Raw genomic sequence first — 19,124 nt, forward strand, 5'->3', positions numbered from 1 at the left:
AAGCAAACACATGAGTAGGTTTGCATGAGTTTCTCAGTGAGTCTTTCAATTTCATTGTTCTGCATGGGACAATGACAATAAAGATATCGTATATCGAAAAAAACAAAGACATTTAGAACATGGACACTGTGTAGATAATGACTCTCAGCTTGACCCATGCATCTACAATATATGAAGTACTTTGAGCTATTAGTGTGCTTGTTTGCCATAAAGAAGCAGCAACAAGTAAATGAGAACCTAGTTGACTTGACTGCACTTCCACTAGCATAAAATAGGGAATAGGAGAGGGAGAGTCTGTAGTTGCTGGTAAAAAAGAGTCACCTCAGTAACATAATTTAGCAGAGACTTGGCAGAGAAGGGAATGACTGAGAAGGTGTATAGGTAGAATCAGAGCGAAGAAAAGTAGAATTCTTGTGTTTTAATTTCATGATTTGAATAGAAGGATGTCATGTGTAGTCCGCATGTCAGAGAACCCTGATGAATTCAAATTCAAATTTATTAAAAAACGGTCACAGACCAGATTAAATAAATGAATTAAATTACTACATTGCATGTTGGATTCTACATCTTACATGTGTCTTGCACAAATTCTTTTTTTAACCAAGCTTCTGGAACTATTCGTCTTGTAATTCAGTTATTTGAATGAAGAAAACATGGCTTATATAGTGGTATCTTGGTTTGCAACCGTTTTGGATTACAACCACGTCAAACCCAGAAGTGCATGTCCCTTTTTTTGGATTACAACCCATTTTTTTTTATTACAACCCCCCCCTTTTTGGGGAGGCCCCATTGGCGAAAGCGTGCCTTGGGTTATAACCTGTTTTGGTTTACAACCGGACCTCCGGAACGGATTATGGTTGTAAACCAAGGTACCACTGTAATGGGGATGTGGAGGATATTTGGGGGCCTGTGACATGTGCCAGGTCAAATTTGGCCCGCGGACTAGAGGTTCTCCACTCCTGCTTTAGGGAATCAGCTTAAATCCACAAGAGTTAAAACGTTTTTTTAAAAAAAATAAAAAATCAAGTCTGAAAATCATCTTAAAACAATGCTTTGGCTTTGCAGGCAACAGGAGTGGGTAAATCAACAAAGGGAAGATATAGAGAGGCAAAGGAAACTTCTGGCAAAGCGAAAACCTCCTGCTACAAATAATTCTCAGGCGCCCTCTGCCAATTCAGAACCTAAGCAGAGGAAAAACAAAGCTGTCAATGGAGCAGAAAATGATCCGTTTGTTAGACCCAATTTACCACAATTGTAAGTTCATAATTCTTTTCTAATTATGTATTGAGCATTTGTCATGATGGTGCCACAATCACCTGTTTGTAGCCATTCAGAAAGTTGGAAAGCTAAATCTTTCTCCCTGCTTGTAGTGGCCCTGGTGTTGTGGCCAGGGGGGTGTTCCAATAATGTTTGTCTTCCAAAAGTGTTGTTAATTGCAGCTTGCTTGTTTTATCCCACAGAGCTGTATAGGGCCATTTCCGAAGCCTGCCCTCTGTGTCCTGTATTTTAGTTATGACAAGGAAGGGAACTGATTTTTGTATATGATGCTTATTTTGGTTTAGAGTCGGCAAAGTGGTGTAAGATATGTAGGATATGAATACTAAAGCTTGGGTCCCAAACTGGTACTTGCTGAATCTAGGATGTCAATAATTCAGACTCTTCCGGCATCAAGTACCCTTTCTATTTAAGAACATCACTGTGTAATCTGTTGCTCGTTCCTATAAATGCGACATGACTTTGCACTTTATTCTAAATGTGCAGTCCCACATTATTACAAATACCTAATATCTCTTTGTCATCCTAATATAAGATGCCTTGTCGACCAATAGCATTTAGCACATACTGCAATATCAGCTGCGTTTGATTCAAACACCAAAGAGGAGTTACGGGAATTACACTGTTCTTTGATACCTCCCTGTATCTTTTAGGTAGGAGTGTGGATACAATTTTGGTATCCGAACATTTTGTTCCACATTAAGCTTCTGGTCATTCAGAATGTAGTGGATTCTACAAGATGCTGGAGGAATTGGCTTCCTGTGCTATGAATCGGAAATAAAATGCGTTTTTTCCCATTCAACATTTAGTAACATGTACTGTGACTTTTTGTGTGCAACTTTTGATTAAAATGGTTTGTTATCTATGGTAATTCCTGCAGGCTAACACTAGCAGAATACCATGAGCAAGAAGAAATTTTCAAGCTTAGATTAGGACATCTCAAAAAGGTATGTTTAATAGTTTAAACTCGATCTTTTTTCTGATCACACAGTACTGTAACCATAGACTCTACCCCATTGGTTATAGATATGATCCAAGTAAGCTGTTTAAGATTGAAAGAACCATGCCTGTAGCAGGAGCATGCTTTGAAATACTATACAGAGCTGCTCAGATAGTCAAAAGTTGTATGTCACTTTTAAATTGTGATTTTGCATCGCTTGTGAAAACTTCAGTATTTTGTGTCTTGCATTATACCATGAAAAATAGCCATTCTGTTAAATGTCTAGTTTTTAATCTAAATTCCATGCTGTCATTTTGAATGACAATAGGAAGGTATACATAAATTACACGTTGGTAATGTTAACAGTTGCTGTAAGAATGTGTCAGTTAATATTATAAAGTCAGTAATCTGCATTTTTGGGACACACAACTACACTGTATACTCAGTACTTGTACTTCTTAAAAATTAGCAGTGGTAAACTTATTGTTCAGCTTGATTGACCTTTTTTAAGAATACTGCTCCTTTTTGGACAGTGAAAGCCTGTAGTTTGCTAAGGAAGGTATTATTCAGCAGAACATTCTTCAGGAAAAATACTGCTATCTGTTTTGTTGCTCTTTCAACTCTGAGAAAAATGCTATCCCATAAGAGAGTAGATAAAGATGGATTTTTAAAAGTAAAATATTTCTTTAAATTCAAACTTCTATTTTTAAATGTAAATAACTTGTTCAAATTTTGTGTGTGTGTGTGTGTGTGTGTGTGTGTGTGTGTGTGTGTACCTTATAGTCAGTCTCTAAACTGATTTAATGTCCTCTACCAGATACATTAGGGACGTGGGTGGCGCTGTGGGTTAAACCACAGAGCCTAGGACTTGCCGATCAGAAGGTCGGCGGTTCGAATCCCCCCAATGGGTTGAGCTCCCGTTGCTCGGTCCCTGCTGCTGCCAACCCAGCAGTTCGAAAGCACGTCCAAGTGCAAGTAGATAAATAGGTACCACTCCAGCGGGAAGGTAAACGGCATTTCCGTGTGCTGCTCTGGTTCGCCAGAAGCGGCTTAGTCATGCTGGCCACATGACCCGGAAGCTGTACACCGGCTCCCTTGGCCAATAAAGCGAGATGAGCGCTGCAACCCCAGAGTTGGCCACGACTAGACCTAATGGTCAGGGGGCTCTTTACCTTTAACCAGATACATTGGCTTAAAGGAGGTTTTTCTTATTGAAGAGCCAATTTGATAAGTTCTCAAATATGAAAATTTAAATAATTTGCAGATTATTGGATTTACACCACCGTTAAGAAAATATATAAAGTAGAACACATAGGAAACTAGATTTAAGTCAGTTCTTTTGCATGAACCAAATTGAACCCTGCATTTGTCATCTGAGGCCTTTTTCCATATGCCCCCTGCAAGGGAGGTGTGGAAGGTGACAACAAAAGTAAAGGCCTTCTCAGTGGTGGCCTTCCCATTTGTGGAATGCTGTGCCGAAGGGGGTGACACCATCACCATTTTTTTATAGAGTTCAGACAAATCCCCCCCCCCCATGGTTTTGTAGCCTAATTTTCTGCTTATCTTTTATGCACATCACCTGTCTCCACATACATATCGTTTATACATATCATTCGCCTCTACATGACCAGGCAGGCACAAAAGTTTTTGAACTTGTTCAGTTATGAAACCGGTTGTTTGGGTACTATCCCCATTGTTGCAAGGAAAAAATGGAATACATCAACTAGAGGCTTTGTAGGAGGAAATTAGGTGTACGTCTTTCAATTTCTCTTTCAAATGTTGAGATCCTGAAACAAACAATTCCCTGGTTATCAGCTGAGAGAGGGATAAAAAGTAAACAAACCAACAAACCTTGAGATTTCATAAATTGTTTTGATTTGCAGGAAGAAGCCGAAATACAAGCAGAACTTGAACGTCTGGAAAGAGTTAGAAATCTTCACATACGAGAGCTCAAAAGAATAAACAATGAAGATAATTCTCAGTAAGGCACTAGATTTTAATCTCGCATACTTACTCTTCTCCACTTTACTCAGTCTGGAATAAATGACACACAGATATCCATGCCTCAACTCTGCAAAACCTGTTTTTGTTTTTATACAAGCTGTACACTTATAACAACAACAACAACAACAACGAATGTATTTTAAGTTGAATCAGTACTGCTATGATCCAGAACTATAAGAATGAAACACTGCACTCCAGTATTTCTTTTTTTGTATACACAAAAATAATTAGTATTAAAAGTAAGTACTTGCCTTTCTCATTGACCAATGTTCTTCCTTCTTTTTTTTAATAATAAGGTTCAAGGATCATCCTACGTTAAACGAGCGATATTTGTTACTTCATTTACTTGGTCGAGGTGGATTTAGTGAAGTATATAAGGTAATGTCCTCTTCTTGGCTGGTAATATTTATTTATTTTTTAAATGTATGCCTACCGACATAAGTGACCCTCTCTAGAACCAATTCACTGAAAAACATTTTAAACAACAAAACTATATCAACTTAGAAGTATAAAAATAACCTCTCCAGGTTTTCCTGAACAACTAAAAACTGGTAGCAGGATAGAAAAATATAAAAGTCAATCTGGGTCCAGAGAATACCCAAACCTTTCAGCTCAAGCTTTGGTTGCAAAGAGCTGTACAGTGGTACCTCGGGTTACATACACTTCGGGTTACAGACTCCGCTAAACCAGAAATAGTACCTCAGGTTAAGAACTTTGCTTCAGTATGAGAAATCGTGCTCCGGCGGTGCGGCAGCAGCAGGAGGCCCCATTAGCTAAAGTGGTGCTTCAGGTTAAGAACAGTTTCAGGTTAAGAATGGACCTCCGGAACAAATTAAGTACTTAACCTGAGGTACCACTGTATTGGAATAAGCATAGAAAAGGCAGAATGCCTTTTCTAAGCTGGTACCTGCTTTTTTTTTAAGTGATCTGTACATACATTTGAAAACTCTGTGTAATTTTTCTTCAGAAATATGGGCCTCGTTTGAACGGTTTAGAGTTCCCATGGTTTAGTGTTACAAGGGAGGCTAGTTTCAACGAAACATAGTTAAGATTAACCACAGTTTAGAGTTTTAGGGAGAAGGTCAAAAATGTTTAACTTTTTAGGGGAGCCAAAGTTCTCCAGCTTCTTTGGGGGGTGGGGAGCCAGTGTTCTACCACAAACGTCCAGTGATCTACCGGTAAATCATGATCTACCTGTTGGACGTGCCTGCTTTAAGTGATCTGTACATACATTTGAAAACTGTGTGTAATTTTTCTTCAGAAATATGGGCCTCGTTTGAACGGCTTAGATTTCCCATGGTTTAGTGTTACGAGGGAGGTTAGTTTCAATGAAACATAGTTAAGATTAACCACAGTTTAGAGTTTGAGCGACATGCTAAACTGCAGGTTATTTGAAACTGAAGCTTGGTGACCCCTTACAGTTGTGCTGAGATGGTTGTGAAGGAGCGCTCAGCTTGCTGAAACATATTCCCATAATGCTAAGAACATGTGTGAAGGCAGCTGGTGCCCTTGGTCTGCACATTGCAGTAAACCAGACCTTGTCTATAGCTTGTTGCTGGCGAGGAGAGAGCTTAACCAGTTCGGATGACGCATTAAGCCAAACCTTGGCTTGGCTTACCACAGTGCAGGAGGAAGAGCAAAATGACTGTGAGGGCCTCTCCAGGAACCCGCAATCCTGGTAAACTATAGTTTGGTTTGCCTACCATATCACATGAACCAGGCTACAGCGGTACCTCGGATTACATACGCTTCAGGTTACATACACTTCAGGTTACAGACTCCACTAACCCAGAAATATTACCTCAGGTTAAGAACTTTGCTTCAGGATGAGAATAGAAATTGTGCAGCGGCGGTGCAGCAGCAGGAAGCTCCATTAGCTAAAGTGGTTCTTCAGGTTAAGAACAGTTTCAGGTTAAGAACAGACCTCCGGAACGAATTAAGTATTTAACCCGAGGTACCACTGTATTATAGTGTGTGTTCCTCTGCAGTCTGAATCAGTCAGAAAAGGGGTGGCCAAAATGGTCAGGGTGCTGGGGCAACTCTCCTGTGAGGAATGGTTACAATGGTTGGGGCTTTGAAAAGGTTGTGTCAGGAAAATATTTGAGGTCTGTAGAATTTTATGCACGCTCTTTCATAAAAATAGAAGAGGACCAAGCATTATCCAGTGAAGCTGAATGACAGGAGGCACCGAACAGACAAAAGGAAATACTACGTCATGGTGGATACTTAAACTATGCAATCAGCCAAGATGTGGTGACTAAAAGGGGATTAGACAAATTCAAGGAGAATCAAGCTATCCCATCAGGATAGTTGTACACTCATTCCAGGCTGCCTGGGAATACCAGTTGCTTTAGAGCAAAAGCAGAAGAGGACTGTTGCATTCATATTCTGCTTTTGTTGCCTTCTCATCGACTGTGGGAGGTTACAAATCTGTAAATTTTAAATAATGTTTACCTGCTTTGAGTATTTGATCTGGGAACGTTCAAGGAAAAGCTTGTGGGCCAATTAATAATAAGCAGTATTTATTCATTATGACAACTGCTTTTTAGTATTTTGAATTAGTAAATGCACGAGTACTGATCACTCTATTTGAAGTGAATGTTCAGACTAGGAGATAGTTTAAGAGCAGGTAACCAGGCCATCTCTCAATGTGTAGGAGTGATAGGGAGGGCAGTTTATTTGGCCCCAAAGGCAGATTATGAACAGTGTCCTGGTTGTTGAAATAAACAAAAATTAGAAAGGTGCCAGACAAATTATCTGACTCTTCTGAGACCATTAACAATAGTATGTTGGCTTCTGAAAAGCTTCTGAGAAAACAGTCAATTAAAAATTCAAGGTTTTTTTCCAGTATTGGGCTAGATATGATGTATTGCACTCTCAAGCTATATTGAAATGTTAATAAATACAGTTCTCTGTGACTCGTATTTTACAAAATCTCTTTCTACTACTTCCCCCCCCAACCTTCCTTGCAGGCTTTTGATCTCTATGAGCAAAGATACGCTGCTGTGAAGATACACCAGCTTAACAAAAGCTGGAGGGATGAGAAAAAGGAAAACTACCATAAGTAAGCGTTTCAAGAAAACACTTTTTTTTTGTCTTTGGAACAAATTAAAACTGTTCTGGTGGTCGTGATTATTTTACCTATGTCTTCTAGGCACGCCTGCAGAGAGTATAGAATACACAAAGAACTTGATCATCCAAGGATAGTAAAACTCTATGACTACTTTTCCCTGGATACAGATACGTAAGTCAGTCTCTCTCTCTCTCTCTCTCTCTCTCTCTCTCTCTCTCTCTCTCTCACACACACACACACACACACACACACACACACACACACACCAGTTAGAAATTAAGACCACCCTTCAGGAACATTTTTGGTTGGACATAAGTAAGGTTTAAATTTCACGGTGTTTGGCCTCAGTGGCTCAGTATTTTTTCTAGTATGATGTTCTGAATGCTGTGGCATTGATTATTGTTCAAGTACAGTGGTACCTTGGTTGTCGAACGGCTTGACTCCCGAACAATTTGGCTCCCGAACGCCGCAGTTTGTGAACGTTTTTCAGAAACCGAATGTCCAACTCTGCTTCCGATTGAGTGCAGGAAGCGCCTTGGTTTTCGAAGAAATGATTAAGTTCGACAACCAAGGTACCATTGTAGATGGTTCCAGTTTCTTTTGTAAAGTGAAAATGTGATTTCTCCATTTGTGCATACAGTGGTACCTCGGGTTACATACGCTTCAAGTCACATACGCTTCAGGTTACAGACTCCGCTAACCTAAAAATAGTGCTTCAGTTTAAGAACTTTGCTTCAGGATGAGAACAGAAATTGTGCTCTGGTGGTGCAGCGGTAGCAGGAGGCCCCATTAGCTAAAGTGGTCTTCAGGTTAAGAACAGTTTCAGGTTAAGAACGGACCTCTGGAACGAATTAAGTACTTAACCCGAGGTACCACTGTATTCCAAAAAGTTTTTGTATCAATTCTTCTCTCATCGGGACCTCGTCTTCTTTTTTTCAATTTCTAGGCAAGTAACATTCTTGCAGCTGTTGTTGCATACGTAAATATGTTTCTGTACTGTTTAGGTAGTTCTACCCCTGTAATTCCCAAGCGGAAAGCAAAACTTACTGGAAGAATTAAGAAATCAAGATAACAAACTTTTTTATAAAAGAATGGACATGGTTTATTGAATATTTACAAACAATTGGAAACAGATAAAGACATTGGCAGGGATTATTGTAATAACCTGCTGTTTTAAAAAGAATATAGAATTAAAAGAAATAAATAGAAGGATAAGTTAATTTAGGATATGCAGGAAATGATAAAAGAAATTGAAGGAACTGCAGAAAGAGGAGGAAGGAAGTCGATTGTTTGAAATGTTACAATTTTTTAAAAACTATTGAAATGTATACAAATGAAAACCATAAAGAAAAGTTAAGTGAAAATGTGCAATTAATGCAAAGAAATGATGTTCCTATTTCCATTGTATGCTTGAATAATTAAATAGCCTTTGTTTCCTTATCTAACTTTTATTTTTTCCCTTTCTAGGTTTTGTACAGTATTAGAATATTGTGAAGGCAACGATTTAGATTTCTATCTCAAGCAACATAAACTAATGACAGAAAAAGAAGCTAGGTCCATTGTAATGCAAATAGTAAATGCACTGCGATATCTCAATGAGATTAAGCCACCTATAATACACTATGATCTTAAACCAGGTAAATAAGAATTGGGGGGGATCAAACATCATACATTGTATATTATATCTCTAAAACACATTCTTCTCTTAATTCTTAACTAGTGTAGCGCATGCCTCTTTCTTTCTTTATTAAACCCATCTGAGTTCACATTGGCCTTGATTTTCTTTTATGGTATGTGTGCTTGGAATACAGGAGAGGTGTCTTTTAATCTCTGTTGTCTTTAATCCTTAACAAAAATGTGAATTTAGTTTTATCACACTGCTTCATTTAATCACACTCTTCTTTTTTCTAGCCTCACAAACCTATTCTCTCTTTTCTGCTCTTTGCTTTGTAGGCAAATTTGTGCACTCCGCCCCCTCACCCTGCTACTTAATGTTTTGGCTTCTACATTGAGCTATTTCGATGGATGTCTTCCATATTCTGTATGAATTTGGCTTCAATAGGATTTTCTTGTATCTTAAGCCACTGTGTGTGCTTAATTATAATTAGAAATGGATTGAAGTAGCAATAAAACATCATCTTTGAATGTGGCTTGAAGTATATATTTGAGCGTTTAGCTCCATGTGCCATGTGCTTGACCTCACAGTCTTTATAATGAGGTGCAAAATCTCACATGCAATCACATGCATGATTTGCCTTCAGTAAACCAGAAGTATAGTTAATTAGGTATTTTTCATTTGAATATGCAGGTAAATAATAATGCACACATGCCTCTTTCACACAGTTTTTGAGTCTTTTGTTCTTGTGTTGATCACTACCTAATACAAATTTTTTATTCGGTAAATGAAAAAGCGTTCAGGCAGCTTCAGAAGTCCAAGCTTAGCTAAGTCAAATGGGATAGTACTGGGAAAATACTGAAAGAGCCAGCATTGCAGAAAACACACAAAGATCTGACGCATCTACATGATGCAGAGTTAGCACAGTACAGTCATACCTTGGATCCAGAACGCCTTGGTACTCAGACGTTTTGGCTGCCAAATGCCACAAACCTGAAAAGTGAGTGTTCCGGTTTGTGAATGTTCTTTGGAACCCGAACGTCCGACGGGGCTTCCGCGGCTTCTTATTGGCTGCAGGAGCTTCCTGCAGCCAATCAGAAGCCGCGTTTTGGTTTCGGAATGTTTTGGAAGTCAAATGGACTTCTGGAATGGATTCCTTTCAACTTCCAAGGTACGACTGTATTTTGAAAACTTGGGAAGAATTAACTTTAACCAAACTGTAGCTGTCCTTTGAAAATCCATGGCTCAAATTCTCCAAGAGACGCAACTGCATCTGTTCACAGGATGGGGCAGTTCTGTGAATATATGAGGAAGATGGAACCATATCCAGCCCCTTGAGCCCCTTGGAGGAATTATATAATAATAAATATAATAATAAATGAATGAACCATAGATGTGCCTATAACTAGGGTGTTTCTGTTCTATAATGTCTTCATTTAAACACAATGGAAAAATTGTGAACCACTGCTGGGGGTAGACTTGGTTATTTTAACAAACTCTCTCCCTCTTGATAGGAAACATCCTTTTGGTAGATGGAACAGCATGTGGAGAAATAAAAATTACGGACTTTGGGCTGTCTAAAATAATGGATGACGATAGCTATGGTGTGGATGGAATGGACTTAACTTCACAAGGGGCTGGGACTTACTGGTAATATTATTATTTCCCATTTGGCAAATGTATTTATTACTTGTGTGAGAACTGTTTGTAAACGTCCACCGACGGATGTAGTTGATGGAAAGAATGTGCTGTCGTTGGTTATTTGAGCTTATAACCTGACGGTAGAAGTCTGGATTCAACCCACGAGTCCCGCTAGTGAAAAAGCCTGCGCAGTGACTTCTGCTAGTGCGATGGGACTTTCCACCCAGGTCCCAACAAATCGCATTTGTGGGGTCAGGCGAATCCTAAGGGGATGAGGGGGGATAGTTCTGCCTAGCGAGATGAAATGTTTGTACTGCTGGAACAATTGCTGTGGTTCTGTGTTGAATTCCTTCTACAGAATTAATCTTCTCTAATGCATGGAGATTAGTAGTTATTTAATCTTCAATTCATTTATTAATTATTATTATCAAAGTTTTATTGTCTGGTTTCTGGCTGAGGAATGATCACCTTCATTTAGTGCAAACTTGGTGTAGTTTAACATACAGTATTGGTCACTGATGGAAGAAGGGGATAGTGGCGGAAATGTAGGGTTTTTTAAAAAAAATCTGGTACAGTAGTTAAGGTTTCTACTGGAAATATGGGAATTGTTATGTACTTTATTATTATCAGAAACAGCATCTCTCCAATGTAGATTATAGTGAATGAATTATTTCTGTTTATTGAGTAGTATATGTTTGCTTATATGTGTTTAGGAATTTCTAACCTAACTTGTCTGCTTTCAAGGCAGCTTAAACCACACTACAGTCATCTGGTCCGAAATTCAGGCTCCTCACCTTTTTTTTATTCTGTTCCATAACTTCCTGGTTTGGCATACCATAATCTGTTTCACCTAAAGTGGCTAACTGTGATTTGTGCTTGCTATCCAAACCAGATGTGGGTGGCGCTGTGGGTTAAACCACTGAGCCTAGGACTTGCCGATCAGAAGGTCGGCGGTTCGAATCCCTGCAATGGGGTGAGCTCCCGTTGCTCGGTCCCAGCTCCTGCCAACCTACCAGTTCAAAAGCACGTCAAAGTGCAAGTAGGTAAATAGGTACCGCTCTGGCGGGAAGGTAAACGGCATTTCCGTGCGCTGCTCTGGTTCGCCAGAAGCGGCTTAGTCAGGCTGGCCACATGATCCAGAAGCTGTACGCCGGCTCCCTTGGCCAATAAAGCGAGATGAGCGCCGCAACCCCAGAGTCCTCCGTGACTGGACCTAACGGTCAGGGCTCCCTTTACCTTATCCAAACCAGAATTGGAAGCCATTTTTTGAAGTGGGGTTCCAATCCTGGTTTGTAGAGCAGACACAAATCACAGCTTGTCAGTTGAGATGTAACGACAAACAGTGTTTTGCCCAAACTGGGAAGTGTTTGAAAATCAGAGTGCGTAAGTGAAGGGAGTCCATGAACTTAACAAACAGGTTATCATGTGAATTGACCAATACCACGTAAATCTATAAAAAAATAATAATCCTGGAACAAATAGAAGAATGTGAGAAAGCCACTAGATTCTTGGCAATCTGTATCTCTCATAAATACTTCCAAAAATCAGCCTGCTTCTGGAGGGGGAATGTTCTTAATGTGTCTGCTTTCAGTGACTGAGTTTCTATTTTTTCTATCAGGTATTTGCCTCCAGAGTGCTTTGTTGTGGGCAAAGAGCCACCCAAAATTTCTAACAAAGTGGATGTGTGGTCAGTTGGAGTAATCTTTTTCCAGTGTCTATATGGTCGAAAGGTAAAAACAAACCCTTAAACGTAGAGTTTTCTAGTGCATTTCAGTACATCTTCAATGTGGTCTTTTTGAAGGGGGAAAAACCCATTTCTGGAAGTAGGTATGGATCTTCAGCCTCCACCATTTGCCCTTTCCCAACAGGGAGAACTTGTTTTTAAGTGGAATAATTTTAGAATAAAAAAGGTGATGTTGCTGATTTCTTTTACTGATATTTGGACATTTAGCAATCACTGTCTGAACTTTTCCCTTTCTCCAGCCATTTGGTCATAACCAGTCCCAACAAGATATACTTCAAGAAAATACAATATTAAAAGCCACTGAAGTACAGTTCCCAGTGAAGCCTGTTGTGAGCAATGAAGCCAAGGTAATATTCATGGACTCAAGGTATACATTCTGCTAGAATATGATGTAATCAACCTCGAGATGGATTTTGCTTCAGGGTTAAGGTCAAGAGATAACGTTGAGGCAAATTGGAACAAAATTTGTGTTAAGGTGTTTTTTTAAAAAATAGCACACGATATTTCAATTCATGTATGTCAATAAATAAATTTGAAAGTAAATGCAAAGTATCATTTGCATTGCGTATATATTAAATTGGTCATACTATAAAATGTAAGATACTAAAAGTAATAATTTCCTGAAAATCTTGCTCTCAGACTCTCATATATATTCTTAAATTTTTTTGGAGTACTCCTAACTAAATTTACTAAAGGTAAAGGTAAAGGTACCCCTGCCCGTACGGGCCAGTCTTGACAGACTCTAGGGTTGTGCGCCCATCTCACTCAAGAGGCCGGGGGCCAGCACTGTCTGGAGACACTTCCGGGTCACGTGGCCAGCGTGACAAGCTGCATCTGGCGAGCCAGCGCAGCACACGGAACGCCGTTTACCTTCCCGCTAGTAAGCGGTCCCTATTTATCTACTTGCACCCAGGGTGCTTTCGAACTGCTAGGTTGGCAGGCGCTGGGACCGAGCAGCGGGAGCGCACCCCGCCGCGGGGATTCGAACCGCCGACCTTTCGATCGGCAAGCCCTAGGCGCTGAGGCTTTTACCCACAGCGCCACCCGCGTCCCTTAACTAAATTTACTAATTACCCCTGAAAACAGACAAATTCCAGATTGTAGTAGTAAATATTTAAAGTTTCTTGACTATTTCTGAAATCAATTTTGATATTCCAGCAGGACTAAGCGGATGAAACAATTAATTTCATCCTTTAGCATTTGTTAGTGCTTCTCCTTCTAGAGAGGCCAAAAGTGCTTTGAATCAGTTTCCCATACGCTGTTGTCATTAATGCCATCTAATTTTAGTGTGTATTTGTCATTGTGAACTAGCAAAACCGCAATGACCACCTTAGAACCATCGTTTAAGTTCCCGTGATAGATTCTGAATGCAAAATTTGAGATTTCATTAGCACAAAACGTGATGTGAATGCAGAGGATATCAGTAAATGAACATTCTGCACCAGAAACTCTCTCAACAAGTCCCATGCTCCAATTTATGCACACGAGTACTTAATTATGGGAGTGATTCTCTCCCCTTCCCAGTTACTGGTTTACTTAAATAATGCAAATATAAATCTTGCATTTTTCTGTTGATTCCAAAAAAAGAAAAAAGGTCAACCATTGCATGTAGATTATAATTGTGTGTCAAAAATTACCTTGCTGAATGGGGGATCCAGTGACATCTGATCCAGTCCTCCAGCTGGGATCTAAAGAGCCCCATCTGTGCACAGGAACATTCTGGTTTTCAATTCTGGCCTTGGCCTTCTTTTGCTGGATGGGACGCCATTCCACTGGGTTCTCGGACCTTCAGTAGCAATTTGTGGCAAGGAGAGGCCGCTGTAGAAAAGAGAGTGTCAACCAGATTCCCTAAAGAAACTCGAAAGTAAGACAGAAAGAGACCACTGCCACCTGCAGTTTGGCTGGCATTCGGTAAATTGGAGGAGAACCACCGTATTTTTCGCTCTATAGGACGCACTTTTCCCCCTCCAAAAATGAAGGGGGAAAGTGTGTGCGTCCTATGGGGCGAATGCAGGCTTTCGCTGAAGCTATCCGCAAGCCTTCGGAGCGCAGCAGGAGTTCCCACTGTGCTCTCCAGGCTTGCGGATAGCTGCCTGTTCTGGGGGCTGGGGTCAGGGGAAGCTCAGGCTTCCCCCGCCCCAGCCCCGCGGCTAAAAACGAAGCCGCGCGCAGCCTCTTCTGGCTGGAGAGGTTGTGCGTGGCTAAAGAGGAAGCCAAGACAGCCAGCGGGATGGATCCCGCTCGCTGTCTTGGCTTCTTTGCTCTTTGGGGCTGGGGGGGGGGAATAATTTTTTCCCCTTTATTTCCCCCCCTTAAAACTAGGTGCGCCCTATGGAGCGAAAAATGCGGTACCTCCTCAACATGGAGATTCTGTTCTTTACTGCAAAGGCTACTAACCATTCATAGAGCCTGTCCTTTGAATTAATCTGGTATGCTTTTAATATGATGGTTAGCACAGCCACCTGTCAAGAAGCTGGAACTCTTTGTGCTTGGCACCCTCCCACAACACCCTCTGCTTAGGAGACAGATAGACGTGTGTGATAAATGGATAATGCCAGTTTACTCATTTGGACTTACCTCTGACTCCTGCTCTCATGCCTTTCTGGGTTTTTATTTTTAGCATCTGAAAATTATATTCCATGCATTTCACAAGGGAAATCGTAATTGCTCATCTTTTGCCCGTATGTGTTAGCAAAGGATGCTATCGAGGTATGATTCAGAGCAGACATTGAAATATATGGAGGAGCAACTTGCAAGGCATGAGCTCTCGACCCCTTAGAAGGTGGGGCCTTTCGCGTAGAATGCCTGCATATTAACACACCTGCCATCATGAGATCAGAAACTTGCTTTAAAAAAAATATCTGTGATTCTGTACCAGCTTTCAGATTCTCCCAAATTCCAGGCCTGGTAAACCACCAGTCCCATTTCTAAAGGTTTACTTTTGTGTAACATTTAAAAACTCCTATTTTTATTGATGTTTTCATGAAACTTTATTTCTGCTTAGTTTGGCAAGTAATCTGCAGTCTCCCCTCCCAAATGTTACGGGTTAAAGATGTAGAACAGACAAGCAGGGAGGGGCTGGCGGAAAGGTGAACATAACATTAATTATTAAATTTGCAAATATAATATAAGTAAGGTTCAGCAACAGAATTTTTATCTCCCTTTTCAAAGATGGACGCTTAGTGAACAAAGCAAGAATTCTGTTGGAAGCTGGAACAATAGCACTTTCAGTTTAGTGCTAATTTTACTCTTTTAATTTGACTGTTCAGAAATGTCTGCAGTTCACAGTGGCTGCGTACATTTTCAAACATCAAAGGGTAGTTCATTTATGGTCACGCATGTCTTTGTGTAATAAAAGTTTGGGAGAAAAGTGTGTATAAATTAACATCTCTAAGCATTCACATATTGTCTCAGTGCCCACATCTTTGCAGATTAAACAAGAATTTGAGTGGCACAGGATGGAGGTTCAAACTGAGAACGTCTCGTGCAAATTCTGCACGAGCTAAAATCTGAACTAAATCAGAAACTTTTAGCTCATCCTTCTGACGACTATGCTAGTTCACTCTGTGGTGTTAGTGGGTATCAGATGATGAGCACATCTCCATGTTGAATCAAAAGCCCACTTAACCACTTTAACTTTTATTTTTAGTACCTTAAAGAGCTCAGATCCCTCACCAGAAGAGGTGATTCAGACCTCGTTTACTGTTAAGAGAATTTGCTCAATATTTTTCCCCCCTCTCCCTTTCCGCAGGCATTTATCAGACGTTGCTTGGCATACCGTAAGGAGGACCGGTTCGATGTTCATCAGCTAGCTAATGATGCTTACCTACTCCCGCACATGAGAAGATCAAATTCTTCAGGAAACTTGCATATGACTGGACTGGCAGCATCTCCTACGCCGCCAATATCCAGCATTATTCCCTACTGAAGCTTCTTAAACATGGAAGGCTTGCATGATATCGTCATGTAGTTTTGCTGCAGCGGACTTTCATCTGAAAGCGTTGGATTAGTGTTTTGACACAAGTTTAACAAATGGGGTGTTCAGACTGTGGCTCTTCTACAAATGTCATTTCTATGATTGGACTGGATCATGGTCTGTGAAGGGTACATTCATTTCAGACTCTCATATTGGAAACATTGAAGGACAGCGTTACCTGTTGCCTCCAAGCAGATGTACTGTGTTTTTAAGACTGAAGAAAATGCGTGTTTTCAGGTTGCCGGGAGGGGAACACTGTAAATAGCCTTTTTAATACTTAACAACACTTTTGGTTGATACTGGAGAGCTCTAATAAGGGTAGTTTTTCATTATTTGAATAAAGAAGAAAATGAATGAAGCACGGAAGAACAGCACAGTGCCTGGACAAAAAGCTAAATAAAGAATCTTTCTTCCCAAGAAGTCAACGTTTCAAAAACCAAAGTAAAAATGTGAGACACAGCTGTGTATTGTTAATTTCTTTGGATAGAAGTGATTTAGTATTCTGGGGGCTGGGGAGAAATCTTTAAAATAACTGTTACGTTGGTTGAATGACTGTATTTCCAAAGGGATAAAAATAGCATTTTAAGTAAGGTAGCAAAAGCTAGTTTGGAAACTAGTTCAATTATTTAAATGGCATTTTGATACTTAGCGGATGTGTCAACTGATATCCGCTGCCCAGGCTTTTGAAGAGGGATCTACAAAGGCCATGTATGTAACCAAAAGCAAACAGGTCGTATTCAATGTTTCTATGCAGGATAATGACAAAATTCCCTTCTAACTGTATTGTAAATTGTTGTACAGAGGTCATATTTTCAGTTTAAAAAATTTCAGCAACTTATTCCTGTACAAATGTTTAAAGTATGGCTTTTCTAATTGGATATTGTATTTTTTTTAAGTCTCATTGAAGGCGCTTTTAATTGCTGCTAAATGATGTTGCTTTTGCTTTTGCAAAAAATAAAAATAAAATAAATCAAATGACCTCCTTAAGGTGCAAGTCAACTGTACGTCCTAGAGAGACTGAAAAGTAGATAATTCATTAACAATCAAGGCATGTAAAACTGATCTGTGTTGGAACTATACAGTGCAGTTCAAGTCAGTTTCCTGAGCTGGAGCACGTTGATAATAGATGTAGAAGTTGTTTATGGTTATTCACGGTTTCTGCAAATTCTGTCTACAAGGTGGGAAGATGTTCCTCTAAAGAGATGTTTCTTGTGGCCTGTACAGATATTTTAAAATGTGAAACATTTTCTAACTGCCTTGTACGGTAGAATCTTTTTTTTTTTCAGAATGCAGTATCTCTCCCATACAAGATTCCTTTTACTGTCACATTCATAATGCTGAATACCTGTACGTAACTTTGTCCATGTTGCAGAAAGGAAGGCTGTATTACCACAAGGTTTTATTTCCCCATTTAATATTGTACAGTTAAACTGTGGCTCTTGTTTCTGATGTTGCAAGCCATTTTGTTTTCATTGTACATAAGGATACATTAACTGTCTCTTCAAGATGCTGCTGAAATTGTAGAGAATGTAGCCAAAACAGTAATAAAATAATGACAGTTGGAATTTCAAGTAGTTCTCAAGTTATTGCTTTGGATTGAGAAGGGCATTGGCAATAGAACTTGGTTTGTTTTCATATCGGACCACTAAGTTCTAATCTTGGAGGCAGTCTATATATTATGTGGGAACAATGAAAAAGACACAGTACAAGTGACAAGGGCTATTATTACTTTCCCCATGTTCTACAGTGGTGATGTGTGCATTTTCTTATATTGAGATCTGTGCGTTTCAATGTCACCTGGGACTGTCTGATCCCCTTGCAGCTGACATGCATGAGACCCACATCTCACATTATTGCAGTTGGGGACAGGAGTCTTTTGCACAGCTTCTCCTCACTTCTAAGTACAGTCATACAGACGCTTCAGATCGCGTTTTTTCAGGTTACAGACCGCCGAAACCCGGATGTACTGGAACAGGTTACTTCCAGGTTTCAGTGGTTGCGCATGCGCAGAAGCGCTAAATTGCACTTTGTGCATGCGCAGAAGCGCTGAATCGCAACCCATGCATGCGCAGACGCACAGCTGCGGGTTGTGAACGTGCATCCCGCACGGATCATGTTCACAACCCGAGCGTCCACTGTACTATGTTTGCTTGGGGGCATATAAAGAATCCGGATGCTAGGAAATTCAGGAGAAAGACAAAGGCAAAATTAAAACAGTGGCATTAGCTTCCATAAGATGAGGTGATGTCTACCAACTTGGATGGTTTTAAAAGAGGTTACACATTTACGGAGGATGAGACTTATCACTGGGGGCTAGGCATGGTGGCTATAGACTATCTTTGCATTGTTTGATTTCAGTGGACTTGTAATTGCAATAAGCCCATGCTTGAACACCAGATCTACATCTGCATAGATCTCCCTTGCTCTAGTTCATATTGTAATTTTGATGTTTTTGGCTGTGCGGAGATTATGAACCAGTCTTACTTGGAGCTGAATTAAGTTGCAACTTTTTTTTCTTTTGCATAAAATTTCCACTTTAGCTGTGCAGGATGCACTTCAGAATGTGTTGAAGACTTTGTAATAGGAGCAGCAACCCCAAATATCCATTTGCCCCTTAAGTGTGTGTGTCTTTATTTTACCTACAAAAAAACAAAAGCAGGGGGTTATAGATCTTTTAAAGATGTATTTCTTGAATTCCCCCACTAATCTCCTGAAATGTGCATGTGGTTAATTTGGAACCTGCAACCTGAACAGGTAAGGATAAAAGGCGGAACACAGGAATCATGACTAGTAGCCATTGGTAGGCTTTACTGCCATGAATTTGTCTAATCCTCATATAGATGCCATTTGGGCCTG

General features: G+C 40.0%; 1 protein-coding gene across 5 annotated transcripts in view; it reads left to right on the forward strand.

The window, feature by feature from the left end:
* Positions 1–17,839, forward strand: part of TLK1 (tousled like kinase 1) — a 67,675-nt gene extending 49,836 nt beyond the window's left edge. For all 5 annotated transcript variants that reach the window (XM_053359746.1, XM_053359752.1, XM_053359760.1 and 2 more), the window contains 11 exons: positions 1,066–1,254; positions 2,156–2,222; positions 4,099–4,196; positions 4,516–4,597; positions 7,192–7,283; positions 7,374–7,463; positions 8,760–8,929; positions 10,422–10,557; positions 12,167–12,278; positions 12,532–12,639; positions 16,044–17,839. In XM_053359746.1, the coding sequence (XP_053215721.1) occupies positions 1,066–1,254; positions 2,156–2,222; positions 4,099–4,196; positions 4,516–4,597; positions 7,192–7,283; positions 7,374–7,463; positions 8,760–8,929; positions 10,422–10,557; positions 12,167–12,278; positions 12,532–12,639; positions 16,044–16,220 (1,321 nt within the window). In that variant the 3' untranslated portion in view covers positions 16,221–17,839. The remainder of the gene's footprint in view (positions 1–1,065; positions 1,255–2,155; positions 2,223–4,098; positions 4,197–4,515; positions 4,598–7,191; positions 7,284–7,373; positions 7,464–8,759; positions 8,930–10,421; positions 10,558–12,166; positions 12,279–12,531; positions 12,640–16,043) is intronic.
* The last annotated feature ends 1,285 nt before the right edge of the window (positions 17,840–19,124 follow it).

The sequence above is a fragment of the Podarcis raffonei genome, chromosome 1, assembly GCF_027172205.1.
Source record: "Podarcis raffonei isolate rPodRaf1 chromosome 1, rPodRaf1.pri, whole genome shotgun sequence".
Classification (NCBI taxonomy): Eukaryota; Metazoa; Chordata; class Lepidosauria; order Squamata; family Lacertidae; genus Podarcis; species Podarcis raffonei.